The 17,116-nt window shown below is 37.7% G+C and overlaps 1 protein-coding gene across 5 annotated transcripts in view; it reads left to right on the top strand.

The window, feature by feature from the left end:
- The window catches only part of LOC122539387 (la-related protein 1B-like), a 114,272-nt gene that overhangs the window by 90,865 nt on the left and 6,291 nt on the right, over positions 1 to 17,116 (top strand). For 2 of the 5 annotated variants that reach the window (XM_043674172.1, XM_043674175.1), the window contains exons 14-17: positions 262 to 470; positions 2,141 to 2,247; positions 4,718 to 4,878; positions 13,475 to 13,619. In XM_043674172.1, coding sequence (XP_043530107.1) covers positions 262 to 470; positions 2,141 to 2,247; positions 4,718 to 4,878; positions 13,475 to 13,619 — 622 coding nt within the window. Of the gene's footprint in view, positions 1 to 261; positions 471 to 2,140; positions 2,248 to 4,717; positions 4,879 to 8,749; positions 8,976 to 13,474; positions 13,620 to 17,116 lie in introns of those variants that run through there. The other 3 variants (XM_043674174.1, XM_043674173.1, XM_043674176.1) reach the window with 3 other exon arrangements.

Genomic DNA, 17,116 nt, shown 5'->3' with positions numbered 1-17,116 from the left:
GGCTGCTATAATTACAACATTTTAAAAGGGTGGATACATGAATAGGAAGGGCTTAGTGGGATGTTGCCAAATGGGACTAATTAATTTAGTATATCTGGTCAGCATGGACAATTTGGACCATGCTGTACATCTCTATACCTCCAAGACCAGAATGTAAAAGACAATGAAGCCTGATTTTAAGCATTTCTGTATCTGAAGAAAAACATGGCTACTATTTAAAATATGTGTTGAGACAAATTTTGAATTACTTGTGTCTGACAGATTATGCTGAAGAGTTAGCCAACAAGCTGTTTGGTGTTGCAGAGCCACCATCATCAAACCTAGCCCGTTCTTTACCTACAACTGTACCAGAATCTCCAGCATGTCCAGCCAGAACCCCAAAGACTCCACGTACACCTAGGCTACAAGATCCCAGTAAGACACCACGATTTTATCCTGTCGTCAAAGAAGGAAGGCCTTTAGACATTGAGGTACAATAAATATTTATCCTTTTCTGGCTAGAAACACAATAAAGTGGAAAGATATGACATTTTTGGTGCAAAGTCTCTCCATATTTTAAGACAGTGAAAATCTTGCTTTTTAATGCTTATGCATCACTTGAGTGCTCATTTAAATTTTAAAATGCTATTTATTCGTCAAATTTTTTTATTTAAGATCATTCATCAAATCCAAATTTTCCTGAATTTTCCTTGAGTAGCATGTATTGTATCATTGCACCAGGGTCTAGAATAATATAACGTTGATTATTGCTGGAAAAAAGACAACTTGCTAACCAATCTGCACTTTCCTCTTTGGTAAAGTGGAAAGTGCAAGTTGGTTTTCCTCTTCAAGAAAAGATAGAGGAGCTTAATATTATTTTAAATGCAGAAAGCTACAGAAAGAGGTATATAGAAGTCTTTTTCCATGAATCACGAAAAGCTAGAATCCAAGTAATAGGGAAGACAAATTTCTATTATTTCTAAAAGAGTGAAGTATAAAAGTAGGAGGTCTTGCTAAACTAGACTAAGCACCAGTCAGATCACAAATGGAATACTGATAGGTAGGGCCCCTATATCCAAGAAACGATACACTGATATTGGTGACAGTCCAAAGAAAGTTCACCAGGTTAATACCAGATATGGAGGGACTGTCTTATGGCAAGAGATTGATTAGGCTGAACCTGCCCTCTTTGGAAGTTAGAATGTGAGGCAACTTGATTGAAACATACAAGATTCTTAGGGTAAATGCAGAAATGTTGTGTACTCTTGTGGGAAGAGTCTAGGACCAGAAAGTATAATCTGAGTAAAGTGTTGCCCATTTAAGACAGAAATGAGGAGAAAGCTTCTGAGAATAATGAATCTGTGGAATTCTTTTATTTTAGAGGAGTGTTGAGGCTAGCTCCTTAAGTATATTCAAGGTTGAAATGGACGTTTTTAAAAATATTTTAAGGGAGTCTGATTGAGACGACAAGGGAGGAAAGTGGGTTTGAGTATTATCAGCCATGATCTCATTGAAGATTGGAGCACACTAGATGAATGGCATACTTCTTCATCTTATGGAGTGCAAGATGAAATACTGTGACAAAACATCCCTTTGTTTTCAGCGATATTCCAGTTTTGTACCATTTGAAAGGCATGAAAATGTAATATCTCAATTTGGATACTATCCTTCATTTTTCCCCCCCTCTTTTGTGTCTCTATTGTCTTAACATCTATAGGTATAATGAAGTAAAAACATTTTAAGTCGTCTTATGGAGTCCTTTTGTAATAATTACCAAGCAGTATTTTGTCTTCTAGAAAATGAGTTAACTTCCTAGGAAACAGTAGCCCTCATGAAATTCATAATTCAAAGACTTCCACAAAATAGAAAAATTTTTTAGAACCTGTACTATACATATGATGCCACTTAATATCATCAGGCAGTTCTATTAAATTCTGAAATTAAATTGCAAACTCAAGTAACATCATATCTATTACCATATCAATGGCAATACATCCCTATTTAACCTCATAATCTTTTTACCTCAAGCCCTTTCTGACCTCATAGTGACTTGGCCCAAATACATGATGTGAATGAGTACACTGAGGGTAATGTGTAATTTACTGAGGCAGAAGCTAAGTTATTGGTAGTTTTTAAAACTCCAAGGTGATTGCATTTGCAGGCACCAAGGAAAAGAAAAACGAGGCATAGTTCAAATCCACCACTTGAATGTCACATTGGCTGGGTTATGGATTCAAAAGAACACAGACCAAGAACACCATCTGTTAGGTAAATGCTTTTGTTTATATCACTTATTAATCGTCTGGTACATTAAACATTTTAAAAAGCCTAGGAATGTAATGTAATTGCAAACTAATACAGAGGAACCTTGATTATCTGGCATTCAATTATCCGAATATCGAATTATCCGGCAAGATCGCAAGGTCCCGATGCTCAGCTCAACTGTTAAACAGCATTCGATTAAGCGAGCGAAATACTGCCTGCCTGTGTCCTGTGGATAATCAAGGTTCTTCTGTATAGTGATGCTGCTACTTGCATTGTAGCATTAACTTTACAAAAATGTTTAGATAGTTTATATCAATTGAATAAATAGCAATTTTGTAACTTGTCCATGAAAGAAGAAAATACAACCATATGTTCAATAATTGTAACATATTTACATAACATTAACATTTGTTATAGCATTATCAGTAAGTTAAATTTAATTGACTCTTTTATTCAGTATTTATACTGAATTCTTAGACAATTCAGTTGTTTATGCTACTGAAAGTATTACTGATGCACAATCTACTTGTGTTTTTGAATATTGCTACTTTGTGACAATATGTATATTATAATACTGCCTCTGTAAAATTTAGTCTAATACTGAAGCAGTTCTTTAGGACATTTATAAAATAATCAGCATTTAAGTTGCAAATGTCATGATGTCCGTTCTAATGAAAATTACTTAATTGGTAAAAGGCAACAGTCTACAAACAAAATTTGTTTGTGTAACCATAACATTCCAGCTTTATTTTGAACCCATAATGCTGAACAGTTACTTGTGCCTAATTTTGTAAGTTCTAAACCTCCCTTGTTTGGAACCAACCAATTGCCAAAATGTCCTGGAAAAATAAATTCAATCATTCCGGAGCGTTTTTTTCCCCCCCCTTTCATGTTTGCCTTTTAAGTCATTCACTGTTGGACTTTAATGTAATTCCAAGGTACTAAAAACAATTAATTTGAAACAAGTTTAATATTTATCACATCTGAAGAATTCATCAATTATAGCAAGTGAAATATTTCAAACTAAGTTTCTTTTTGTTCCTTTATAGTAACAATAACCTACTTGTTCCTTGAAATCATCACAAATTCTTGATTCAGGAATTAGTCCTTTAGATTGGAAATATTTCTGTGTCCTCTTAGGAATAGTGAGAGGAGCACCAAGGAAACTATAGATTGGTGAGCCTACTATCTCTTGTGAGGGAAATTGCAAGTCTATAATAAAGATTCAATGTTTGGGCTCTTCCGGTAGTGTCTCTACCTCTGGATTGGAAGGTTTGCCATAAAGTTCTGCCTGTGGGAGAGCTGTCAAACGTGTTGAATTGGTTGATTAAAAATATTTACTTTATTTATTATTTAGTGAGGTAAACCACTTTTCAGGTTTGCTGATGACAAACATAGACAACACTGTAAATAATGCAAATTTAAAAAGAAAAACTGGTTTAAGAGAATGAGTAAAATTGTAGGAAATCAATTTCCTATGCAGGTAAATCACATCATCATTTTGGACCCAGGATAGGATAGAGAACTTTATAAATGGTGCAAATCTAGAAACAGTGGAAGTCAAAGAGACTTGACTAATAATGCTTGCCATGATATGTGAAAAGCCAAAAGTTCAGAAAGTTAGAGATTATACTCCAGCTAATCAGGACTTTATTACAACTGAAGTACTGAGAGAAGTCCTGGGCATAGGAAACCATAGGATTTAGTGTCTTTGGAGGGGTTCAACATAGATATATCACTATGATGCCTGGTCTTCAAGCAGTAAATTCCAAGGAGCACCTGCACAAACTAGATATGTATTCCCTGGAATTTGGATAGTTATGGGGAGATTTGATATTAACGTTCTCAAAACTGATGTGAGAAAATACTACTGCAGGTTGGAAACTTTTAAATTAGGAACATTGTCAAGATAAAATGGAGCCAGACCTTTCAGGAGTGAAATTCGGATACTCGTCCGTACACAGGATGGTAAAAGTTTGAAACTCTTTTGCAGTCAACAGGTAGTACCGGAAACATGGCTGATTTCAAATCTAAGGTGGTTAGATTTTTGTTATTTAGGTACATTGGCAGTTGATGACAGATCCACCATGATATTGTTGAAAGCCAATGCCAGGGTCTAAAAGTCGATTTTAAGCCAACATGAAGGGTACAAATGGTTCCAATTATTGGAAACAGGAATCAAGATCTGGGGATTTGGCCAGTTTTGTGTGTAAGTTTAAAACAATATTCAACTGCTGCAAAAGATAGTCTTGAATGTCCTTATAATTCTGTGTTTTCGCGTGCTCGATTGGCTGATGTATGACTAGTTATGCTGAGGAAACCAGCAGACTAGCAACTAACAAAATGCCTGCCAGAAAAGTGGTGTGTCTACAAGCCAGATATAGTATTATATCCATAAGAAACATAATGGTGAAAAAATGTTAAGGAAAATAAAATTTCATTCCTAGCTTTGAAATTGTTTTTGTCCACTTAGTAGTTCAAATGCCAGTCCTTCAGAAGGCACACCATTTGTTGGAAGTTATGGCTGTACACCAAACTCTCTACCTAAGTTCCAGCATCCTTCTCACGAGCTTTTAAGAGAAAATGGCTTCACTCAACAAGTTTACCACAAATATCGTCGAAGATGTTTGAACGGTAAGCCATTTTCCTATATTTCATATATTAGGAGGTTGGATAATTTTGAATACAGTGCATTTAAAGGATGTATTCATCAAAAGTAGTAGTTCTTTTCTTACTGGCTTGTACAATGTTTTTTTTATTTCAAGGTATCTTTGTAGCTTTAAATGAACCCTTAATGAAGGTTTTTACTTCTAATGTACAGCTGAGAAAGAAAAATAAGTTGTGACAAAAATGTTTTTGCGTGTTCTAGTAGTAGTTAAGAGTGTGGTGCTGGAAAAGCACAGCAGGCCAGGCAGCATCCGAGGAGCAGGAGAATTGACATTTCGGGCATAAGCCCTTCAGCAGGAATGAAATGTCGATTCTCCTGCTCCTTGGATGCTGCCTGACCTGTGCTTTTCCAGCATTTCACTCTCGACTTTGATCGCCAGCATCAGCAATACTTGCTTTCTACCTGTTGTAACAAGTAATTGTATATGCCACTGAATGTTTTGTAGCCTTGGTTTTAATTCAGAAGACTGCTTTATAATTTGGTAATAGCACATTAATGTTGCTTACAAGTGATACTGAATTCTAAGCTTTTTGTCTTGAAATGGCACTGAATTCATTCATTGGCACTGAAATGTAAGCAAACAAATGCTTAAAAGTTGTTAGGAACAATGTAGAACTGTAATCTTAATTATGTTTTTTAATGAAGGGGAAACATAATTTTAAGGCTGTTGTGAGCTTAGTGCCAAGAAGTTGATTAGGGATAGCTAAAATGGTTTTGTGAAGGGTAGGTCGTACTTCACAAACCTTATTGAGTTCTTTGAGATGGTGGATGAGGGTAAAAGTGGTTGTGGTGTACATGGCATATGATAAGGTTCTCCACAGTAGGCTATTGCACAAAATATGGAGACATGGGATTGAGGGTGATTTTAGCGGTTTGGATTAGAAGCTGAAAGAAGACAGGGTGGAGGTCGATGGGAAATGTTCATCCTGGAGTTCAGTTACTAGTGGTGTACCGCAAGGATCTGTTTCGGGGCCACTGCTGTTTGTAATTTTTATAACTGACCTAGATGAGGGCATAGAAGGATGGGTTAGTAAATTTGTGGATGACACTAAGGTCAGTGGAGTTGTGTATAGTGCTGAAGGATGTTGCAGGTTATAGAGAAACATAAGCTGCAGAGTTGGGCTGAGAGGTGGCAGCTGGAGTTTAATGCAGAAAAATGAGAGGTGATTCACTTTTATAAGGAGCAACAGGAATAGAGTGTACTGGGCTAATGGTAAGATTCTTGGCAGTGTGGATGAGCAGAGAGATCTTGGTGTCCATGTGCATAGATCCCTGAAAGTTGCTACCCAGTTTGATAGGGCTGTTAAGCCATATGCAGAGTTAACTTCTATTGAGAGAGAGACCGAGTTCGGGAGCCACAAGGTAACGTTGCAGCTGGAGAAAACTCTGGTGCAGCCACACTTGGGGTATTGCGTACAGTTCTGGTCATAGCATTATAGGAAGGATATGGAAGTTTTGAAAGGGTTCAGGGGATATATACTAGGATGTTGCCTGGTATGGAGGGAAGGTCTTAGGAGGAAAGGCTGAGGGACATGAGGTTGTTTTCGTTAGAAGGTTGAGAGGTGACTTAGAGACATATAAGATAATCAGAGGGTTAGACATGGTGGACAGTGAGAGCCTTCTTCCTCAGTTGGTGCTGGCTAGCACAAGGGCACAAAGCTTTAAATTGAGTGGTGATAGATAGAAGACAGATGTCAGAGATAGTTTCTTTACTGAGAGTAGTAGGGGCATGGAACACACTGCCTGCAGCAGTAGTAGATTCTCCACCTTTAAAGGCATTTAAATGGTCATTGGATAAGCATATGGATGAAAATGGAATAGTGTGGCGTAGATGGGCTTCAGATTGATTCCACAGGTCAGTGTAACATCGAGGATCAAAGGGCCTTAATTGCGCTGTTATGTTCTGTGTTCTAAGTATGGAGAAGCCAATCAAAGTCTCTGGGTACATAGACTTCTAATGAGGTTTTACAGCTCTGAAGTGAAGAAATCTGGATTAGTTATCTTTTGGTGCATTTTTACAAAAAGCTTGGGGATTTTAAAAAAAATCTCCCAGCAACAGGGATTGAGAGACACAAAGAGCTCCAGAAGCAAGTAGTCTTTGTATATTACATGCCAGAGAGTGGAGGTAATAGTTTTAAACTCCTTGGTATGAAATCCTGCAAAACTGCTGAAAATGTTTCCAGGAAATTCATGTTTGCTCTGAGGTTGATGTAATAATGAGCTTAGTTTGCAGTTTAAGTGTCTCAGCGAAAGATACCAGCTAAAGATAAAGTATCTAGTGAATGTGCAGAAAGTTGTCAGAAGGAAACTAATTACAGTTATGTCAGCTTGAGCAAGAAATCTTGGTCTGGATGTGGTGGTAGCTTTTGCTTGGGTTGTGGCGTTTGTAAGGGTATTGCTGGGATAGAGAGTGTGTGGTTTTGAATCCTTTTCTCGTGTTTGTAACAAAATCTTTCAAACTATTTTCCCCAATGGAAAACAATTCAGTATTGTTTGTTAAAAATTACACTGACAAACTCCTAGAGAATATGTTCAATAGCAAACTGATGTGGTTTAGAATAAATCACAAATACCAAATTAGGGTTGATCAATCCAGGCTTTGGTCTAGGACCTGATTTTCCCAGTATTCATATCAACTGGGGTCTTAAATGAGGGATCAGAAATCCTTGAATTTGAGATATATATGAATCCTTAAGTACCAACAGGTTTTTGGCATAGGAATGTGAATTGCCGTGTAACATGTTATGTAGTTTGGAATTTTAAAGATGTTTTAGATTATGTTACTAAAACATTTTGGGAGTAGATGATGTCATACTGGATCTTGTGAGGATGATGAGAGTATCATGATTAACCTAGCATTTAGAATTGAAAACCAAGCAATCTAAAATTGATGTATCAAAGCTACAATTAGATAAGATTTAATTGAAAATGGATCGAGAATATTTTAAAATTTTTGAAATGGCAAGAGAGGAGAGGAAATACATGGAAAGGAAATGGAAAACATTGAACCCCAAAGAGAGAAAGAAAAGCTTGGGGTAAAGGAAGAAAGCAGAATTCAAAGTATGATTCTGATTGCACTGAAGAATTTGATTTAACTAAAATGTTTGGTTAGTACCTAAAATTTAGAGTATGGTGTTGAAAGATAATTAACCTTTAAAAAATAGCTGACATTGAACTGCCAAAAGGTGCTTGAATCTTAATGTTAGTGACCAGATAAGCACAACTATGAATATGTACACCACTAGTGTTCAGGGAGAATATTCAAACACTGTGTAGTCATTAAAAAGGTAGAACTTAATGCAGATGAGTTTGTCTCTGAAGGTAATCAATTAAATGCCTATTCATGCACTTGTACAATTTTTAACAGAAAGCAATGCTGCGATTTTGCTGTGGTTTTGCTCATAGAAGTTAGAAGAAACTTCTGAGAGTGTGAGGAAAATATGATGGAAGTATTCCAAATTAATATTGTAATAATTCGATCTATTTAGATGAGCACCAAATATCAACGATCTGAGAAGCAGCAATTCTGATAGGTGCCTATGACCCCTCCCGTTTGAAATAGCCATATGGAAATTGACAAGGAATTGGGAGGAATAGGAAATCTTTAAGAAAAAGAACTTCGGTAAAATGGAAGGAAGTATTGTGAATGAGTCTGACATAGAATCAAAGAGATGTCCAGCACGGAAATAGATCCTTCAGTTCAACTTACCTGTGCCGGCCAAATATCCTCACACAAATCTAGTCCCATTTGCCAGTATTTTTTCCATGTTGTTATGGACCAAGCTAGACCCCCTCACAACGTTTGAAGACCCTAACTTTTCTAGTTACTTCAAGCAGATGTATGGTGGATATCCCAGGAGTGATGCAGCTGGTCGTCCCACTTGGCTTCGAGTAAAACAGAATATATTTATGCACCATCGAATGAAACACAAACAAAAGAAAACAGAATTTAGTCTAACAATGGTTTGAAAACCTGACCAACACTACATCCCTTACAACTTAAGGAAGAGCTGTTCAGATTTCCTGCAACATCCCATAAACACATCCCTTGGCCGAAAAAAGGTAAATGCAAACACAGATTCTTACCAGAGAGAGATTCGGGAGGTTGGGGGGTGGAATTGGAGAGAGAGGATGAATCAGGGATCATTTGCTGAAACATGGAACCTCTTTCCACTGCAGCTGTTTCTCAGAGCAGCAGCTTCGGGACTGCTTACTAAAACCAAACCAAACCAGGAAAAAAAAACTGACCTGGGAGAACTGGTCACTCCCCGTTCGTTGTACACTTTTTAAAAAATTGTAAAAGCCTTTCCCTGATTGATTGTTGTCATAGGCAGTATTTGTTAGCCGTAAGCAAAGACCCCAAATCCCAGAAAAATCGGAACCTCTACCTTTTACAACCCCTCTTTGGGGAAAAAAACCCACTGATAACATACTTTGTTAAAGGAGCAGCATTGTCATGATATCCCTTTTAAACTATTCCTATTCATCCAGATGCTTTTAAATGTTGTTATTGTACCAGCCTCCTTCATTTCCTTTTGCAGTTCATTCCATACATGCACCACTGTCTGTGTGGAAAGCGTTGCCCCTTAGATCTCTGTTAAATCTTACCCCTCTCACCGTGTTTAGCCCATCTTCTCTAATGCAGAAGTAATAAACCCATCCTGAGTTGACAGAACTTTATCAAACCGTTTACTCTGAAACTGGATCAGAATCAGTATTAGGTTGAAAGTTGCTGTTCAAGAGTGTTAATGAAGTAACTGTGATAGCCTTAACTATCTGCTCATGCCAAATTGGTGTTAGTATATCAGCAAGTAGTTCACATTGGATGTTCTAACAAAATTTATAAGTGACTCTCCAAATTCCAAAGATAGGTCACTTGAGTATTAGGAAAATGCAAGGTAAACTAGAATAACTTTTTTACTGGTCAGGATTACATAAAGATATGATGAAACTGATGTCTTTTGAGAGTCATGAGTGTTTCAAAAACATTTCCTGAGTGAAAAACAACAGCAAAATGGTAGTGAAATAGTTCCTAATTTACATTCATAACCTATATCTTGGAGTGCAGGCATCAATTTCCAAATATTGTGAACTTGATAAGTTTGGTATAGAATATCAAACGGACATTGATAAGTTGATGGGTGGGTGGCCAATTAAGTTAAATGCAGAGAAACAAGAGGTGATTTGTGAGAGTATGTTATGGACCAGGCCAGACTCCGATAAAATATGTTAAGGAGGTAGCCGAGACCCTAACTTTTTCTTATTTTAGAGATAGATGTGAAATGGATATTCCAGGTGTGATGCAGCTGGTCAAACCACTTGACTTTAAGCAAAACAGAAATTATTTAAACACTATATTCCAAATTCTGATTTCCTGTTTTAACTAATGTAATTATTGGAAAACCTAATCGACCTGATGCATCAACTTAACTAAGAAACAATCCATTAACATCCTAGAAACAGATCCCTTGGCAAAAAGGTAAATTGAAAAAGGCAGGAGGGAACAGCATCCAAAGAGATATCAGAGAGAAAGTGAATCAGGAATCATTTGAAGTTTGCAACCTTCCTGAACTCCAGCATCATTTGAATGCCACAGCTAAACCAAACTAGAAAAAAAAACTGATCTGGGAGAACTGGCCACTCCCCTGCCACTGTTAAACTAGGCTCTTCCTAGACCCCTTGGTACCCCTGCCTTTGTGACCTTTTTTTAAAAACAAAACCCAAGGACCAAATAACCTTGAAGTGACAGCATTGTCGCAAATGAAAATGGAGTTACATTGTAAAGGGGATGACCCTGACATGCAGGAGCAGAGAGAGTAAGGTGTATATGTACACAAATCATTAAAGGTGGTAGGACAGGTGCAGTTAATGCATACAGTATTCTGGGATTTATTATACTTGCATGAGTACAAGAGTGACCATTATGCTGCACCTGTATAAAACACTAAAACTCAGTTGGGGTACTGTTAAAGCACTTTATTGGAAAAAGTGTAAAAGAGATTTGGAAGAATAATTTCAAGGATGATAAACATTTTAGTTGAGGTAGATGGAAGAAGTGGGGTGATTTTCCTAGAGGGAAAAGCAAAGAGTAATTGAAGTTTATTTTAAAAGTCATGAGAGATCTGAACAGAAATAGATAAACTTTTCCTGCTCATGAAGCAATTGGTGAAAGAAATAAATGTGATAGGAGGACAAACTTTTCAAGTGGGAAATGATGGAATATGCTGCCTGGAAGTATCATAGATGCAGGTTCATTTGAGACATTCACAAAGGTATTTGATTATTTAAATAGAAATAATGTGCAAGGTTACTAGAAAAAGGCAAAGAAGATAAGACTAACTTGATGCCTTCTGCACCGGAATGATTCTCATACTTGTGATACGTCAGGCAATACAATTGATCAAGGTTGAATTTTCAATCATATATTCAAATAAATAATAGTTTAGGAATAAACAATTTATTTTCATTCATAGTTGCAAGGTGCACTAGAAGAAAGATGGTATCAAACTTTAAAGACCAGGTTTCAGCCTGTTTTCAGAATATCGTAATGATTGGAAACAATGCATTTTCTTGTAGTTGGCAATTAAAGATATCCCTAATGAGTCTACAGGATTAAGCCCTTTCAAACTAATATGGGGACATGAGGTTAGAGGATCCCTTAAAGAATTGAGCCAAAGCTTCAAACCAAACTTCCAAAATGTTTTGCGTTACTGTAACTAATTAGCCAAAGCGTGTGAGTTGGCCAAAGAGCATTAGATAATCATGCAACAAACAAGTAAAGCGAAAGTGGATTTGTCATTGAAAACAAGGTATTAGTATTGTTACTGGTCTGTAGTGAACCACTAAAACTGAGGTACACTGGACTTTATCAAATCAAAAAGAAACTCAATGAATTTCCATGTATATGTGTTAATAACTTACACCAGCACTACGAGGAGTCAGAAGGAATGTGTTTACAGTGGTGAAAGTAGTGGGGAGTGAAATAAGAATATCAGAGCTGTTGAGAATGAATCAAATTTAAAATTCTAAATTTAGATGGAATATTATGCTATCTCCCAGAAATCTATTGAGCTGATATATGAACACTAATATGGACACTCATTCAATTTATGTAGATTGGCCAGGGAGAGCTTCTTTGGCCACATGTGCTGTTAATGTAAGGTATGCATCACCCATGTGGAAATACCCTTACAGACGCGACCTAGAGAATGTAGTCCAAGTGAGGAAACAGATAAAGTTCATAATGGAAAATAACAGTGGTTAATTGGCTATCTAAGGTTGACAGTTAACAGCTCCAGCTGCATCTCCATGCCAGCCACAGTCCCATCTATCAGTGCCATTTTCTCATATTTTATATGTTGGTGTTCCTTTACGTTAGTTTGGTTTCTTGATTGCAGCCCTGACAAGAACAAGACCATGACTTTGACTTGCTGCCTCTTTTCTGTTTCAGGTAGCTGTGTCTCCCTTACTCCTAATTGAGAATAGCTAGGCAATCATGATTCCCAGTTCCATAGTGTTTTGATTGAAATTTGCTGAACTGTTCCTCTGTAGAATCTCGTCATTATAGTTCTGGTTTTCTCTTGAATTTGACTTCTATGCATTGCAAAAGAAAATTTCAATGAGCTAAAGCATGAACCATTTGGCTTGTCATGAATAAAGTAGCATTACATAGCACTAAACTATCCTTTTTCATAGGATTATCCACCAGAAGAATTCTTAGGTTGTCCATCACACATGCACTGCTCAAGGTAAAACATATTATGTGAAGGATGCTCTTCAGCCCTAACAAATCAAATTTATTTATAAAAATTCAGAAAGAGTACTGAAGTAGGTTAACTCCATAGTACTTCATTTCTGACATGCGTAAAGCTTGTGACTGTTGAATCTGAGTGAAATGCTATGCAGGAACTTAATTCTTCTTTTGTGAGACCAAATGATGTTGATTACAAAATAAAGTACAACTCTTTCTGGGATTCAAAAGACATCTGAATATCAAATGGGTTATTTTCAAGCTCCAGACAACGAGGGATGAATTTTTATTGTCTAGTTTTAAAAATGTTCCCTAATGGGTCAGAATAATTATCTATTTCGTCTGTTCTCAATCTAAATAACCTTCAGATGTCATCAACTTGTGCAACTAACTACTGATTAACAATTAATTACCTACTGAACGAGGTAAGACAGCTAGGAAACAGGCAAATGTAGATGTCTGTAATCGGTGTTTTGTACTGAATATAAATCATAAGTTGCAAAGCTGCATCATAGCCAGTTTAAAGCTAAAGTGTTAGGCTTGGTTCATTGTGTATGTTCAAGACTGAGACCAGTAGATTTCCACGTTAAAAATATCAAGGGATTTGGGGTTAGTGAAGAAAAATTGTGTTGAATTAGAACATCAACCATGATCTTGGTGAATGACTGAGGAGGCGCAATGAGCAGAATGGTCTCCTACTTCTATTTCTTAAGTGACATTTGAATGCACTTCACACACTCTTTAAACGATTCAGAAAAATCACAAGGTGTTTGGAATGGTACAGATCTAATTGCATAACATTTCCTTTTCAGAGAGGAAGAGAATAGGAATTGGACAGTCCCAGGAAATGAACACCCTGTTCCGTTTCTGGTCCTTTTTTCTCAGAGATCACTTCAACAGGAAAATGTATGAAGAATTTAAACAGCTGTCCCTTGAGGATGCAAAAGACAATTACAGGTATAATCAGCAGTGAATAGTTGAATATGAAGAACAAAACTGGACTAAAAGATGGAAATTCTTCCTAATTCAGATAAAATGAAAGATTTTTGTCCTCACAACAAATTTATATTTTTTAATATTCATTTAGATAATACAACACCCCAAGGTACAAGACAGTTGTTTAGCAAAACCAAAATTGTGACTGTAATGCAGTATTGGAGCAGGTTAGCAGAAGCTCAATCAAAATGATTAGGTTGGAAGAGATTTAGGGAGGAAGCTAAGCTGAAGACACTATGAAGAAGCAGTACAAGTTAGTAACTAGTTAAATAATACAAATAGACTGTTTGTTTGGGTTGTGGAGTTTGTGGAAGTAATTGGAATCTGTACACTTGGTAAATGTCAGCAACTCAACTTAGACATTGTTGCTGAACTTGAGTCCAAACTGTAATCTGTTATGGGACATAGGAGGAAGCGTTACCTGGGCGAAAGTCAAGTAGTCACTTTGGTTAAGATTAGATTAGATTCCCTACAGTGTGGAAACGGGCCCTTTGGCCCAACCAGTCCACCCCGACCCATTTCCCTCTGACTAATGCACCTAACACAATGGGCAATTTAGCATGGCCAGTTCACCTGACCTGCACGTTTTTGGACTGTGGGGGGGGAAACCGGAGCACCCGGAGGAAACTCATGCAGACACTCCGAGAACGTGCAAACTCCACACAGACAGTCACCCGAGGCTGGAATCGAACCTGGGACCGTGGTACTGTGAGGCAGCAGTGCTAACCACTGAGCCACCGTTGAACTTTGTTAGTAATTTTATAAAGGAAGGTATACAAATGTGAGTCAGGCATGAATTGGAGATCACCGATTCAGTTCCTTTTGGCAAGCATTTAAATAACAAAGTATTTGTTACCTGTGTGGATGGATGGACAAATTGATCACATCACAGAAGACTGTTTAATTGAGAGGAAGTAAATGTGACAGCGAAAATAACATTTTTAGTTAGAGGGTTGCATACTGTTCTATGCAGCTCAGAAGTATTGCCTGCCTGGTATCGAGGTTAGAGATGTCTCCTTGTGGCTTGTGAAGAACTTGCTGTGAATGTTGTGGTGATTCATATGAGAAACAACTACATTTGTGGAACTGGGAATTATGCCCAAGCAGGGCACTAGCACAGCACTGGGGAATGTTGGGAGTCTTTCTAGAGGATGGGCTTTTCTTAAACCAGCCAGTACAGAAACTGACCGTGGCTGTTCAAATGAAAGGATATTTGGAAATTTTAAGGTGGAAATATTCCAGGATTTACACCACTTCAGAGACAACAGAAAAAGTGTATCTGCCTTTAAAGTGTAGGATTGTAATGCCAAGAACAGAACATAACAAAGACATGTAGGCCATTTGACCCTTGAGCCTAATCCACTTGTAATGTAAATTGTAGGATTAATTTTTGTATGTTTGGGTTGCTATTGGGTGGTATTTTGAGTAGATAACTCGTGGGTCTTCTGTCTAAGTTAATAATTAACTGAACTTTTTATAGACGTGATTTTAAAAAAAAATATTTTGACACCTAACTTGAGTTTTGTGAACCACTAATCAACTATTTTAAATTTTAGAGTGTTTTGCAACCCAACAAGGTAAGTAGTGAGGCCTTATGGTTTGAGAGTGACTTCTGGCCTTTTTATTTTAAAGCTTAAGGGAGACATCTGTAGCTTAGAAGGAGACCTTTGTAGAACAGTCTTATGAAGTCCATAGAACAGGATGGTTGTGTTGACATGGGTTCCCAAGAAGGGAAGGATATAGTGTGACTTTTGAATGATAAGTTGGTGTTAGTCCTAGACTGTAAGAGCTGGGATAAAAAGAGGTTACTTCAAACTGAATACGTTTAAACAGGTGTGTGACAGCTTCTTTCTGGAGCTATCTGTAGGAGGAGTCACAAGTGATTCAAAACTCCAGGGGTGTTGGAATCTGGGACTCTGGTGTGAATACAAAGGAGTATATTGGATTTATACTTTTACAGTGTATTTAAAGATATTTGAATTTATATTATATTATAAGATGGTTTGGTTTATTGTATCTTTTTATTAATAAACTTGTTTTATTGTTGAAGAAAAAGCTGCAGCAATGCCTCCTTATACTTGTAAGAGACCACTTTTGACATTCAAGCCAGCTTCCTGTCTGGGATCTGACTTATCTGATAAATGTATCAACTGGACTCAAATCACAGTATTAGAAGATTGTGGTTGGTCTGATTGTGGTTTTAACTCTGCTGCTTTTCTGCTCCTAAATCCATTACTCCCTTGTCTGTCAAAAATCTGTCCATTGAGCCTTGAGTGCATTCTATGACCCAGCCTCCGTTGCCTGCTCGAAAAGAGAAATCCAAAGGCATGAAAGATATTCCACTTAGTCTCTATAAATGGACCTCTTATTTCTAAACCGTGCTTCCTGACTCCTAGAGTTTTTTTTCCTCTCTCTTTCTCTCTATCCTGTTCTTTCTCTCTCTCTCTCTCTCTCTCTCTCTCTCTCTCTCTTTTTCTCTCTTAACACTTACAGTGCCGTTGGCATCGATCTTTCTTTTGTTTCAATGACATCACTTATTGCTTCTGCTAAAGTTTAGTGAGTATAAGCCCTGCTTAAAGTCCTGTAAAGTTTTCACAAAATGCATTTCACTGCAGATGGGTAGAATTAGGAAGCAGGATCCATCCTGGCTTTCTAGGGAAGTTGACGGTTGTTTTGGTTTTTGCATTAAATAAATTGGGAATGCTGTGGTTCTGTTCGCCGAGCTGGAAGTTTTTGTTGCAAACGTTTCGTCCCCTGGCTAGGCGACATCATCAGTGCTTGGGAGCCTCCTGCAAAGCGCTTCTTTGATGTTTCCTCCGGTGTTTATAGTGGTCTGTCCCTGCCGCTTCCGGTTGTCAGTTTCAGCTGTCCGCTGTAGTGGTTGGTATATTGGGTCCAGGTCGATGTGTTTGTTGATGGAGTTTGTGGATGAATGCCATGCCTCTAGGAATTCCCTGGCTGTTCTCTGTCTGACTTGCCCTATGATAGTAGTGTTGTCCCAGTCGAATTCATGTTGCTTGTTGTCTGCGTGTGTGGCTACTAAGGATAGCTGGTCGTGTCGTTACGTGGCTAGTTGATGTTCATGTATGCGGATTGTTAGCTGTCTTCCTGTTTGTCCTATATAATGTTTTGTGCAGTCCTTGCATGGTATATTGTACACTACGTGGTCTTTCTCTTAGGCATCTGTTGATGAAGTTGCGCGGGTATCCGTTTTTGGCGAATACCTTGTATAGGTGTTCCTCCTCTTCTTTTTGCAGTTCTGGTGTACTGCAGTGTGTTGTGGCCCTTTTGAATAGTGTCCTGATGCAGCTTCGTTTGTGTGTGTTGGGGTGGTTACTTTCATAGTTTAGGACTTGGTCTGTGTGTGGCTTTCCTGTATACCCTAACAATGTAGAGCAAAACGAATGTAGGCTCCCAAGCACTGATGATGTCGCCTAGCCAGAGGACGAAACGTTTGC

This window comes from Chiloscyllium plagiosum, chromosome 32 (assembly GCF_004010195.1).
Source record: "Chiloscyllium plagiosum isolate BGI_BamShark_2017 chromosome 32, ASM401019v2, whole genome shotgun sequence".
Classification (NCBI taxonomy): domain Eukaryota; kingdom Metazoa; phylum Chordata; class Chondrichthyes; order Orectolobiformes; family Hemiscylliidae; genus Chiloscyllium; species Chiloscyllium plagiosum.
Note: the sequence above shows the minus strand (reverse complement) of the source record. Positions and strands in the feature narration are given on the sequence as shown.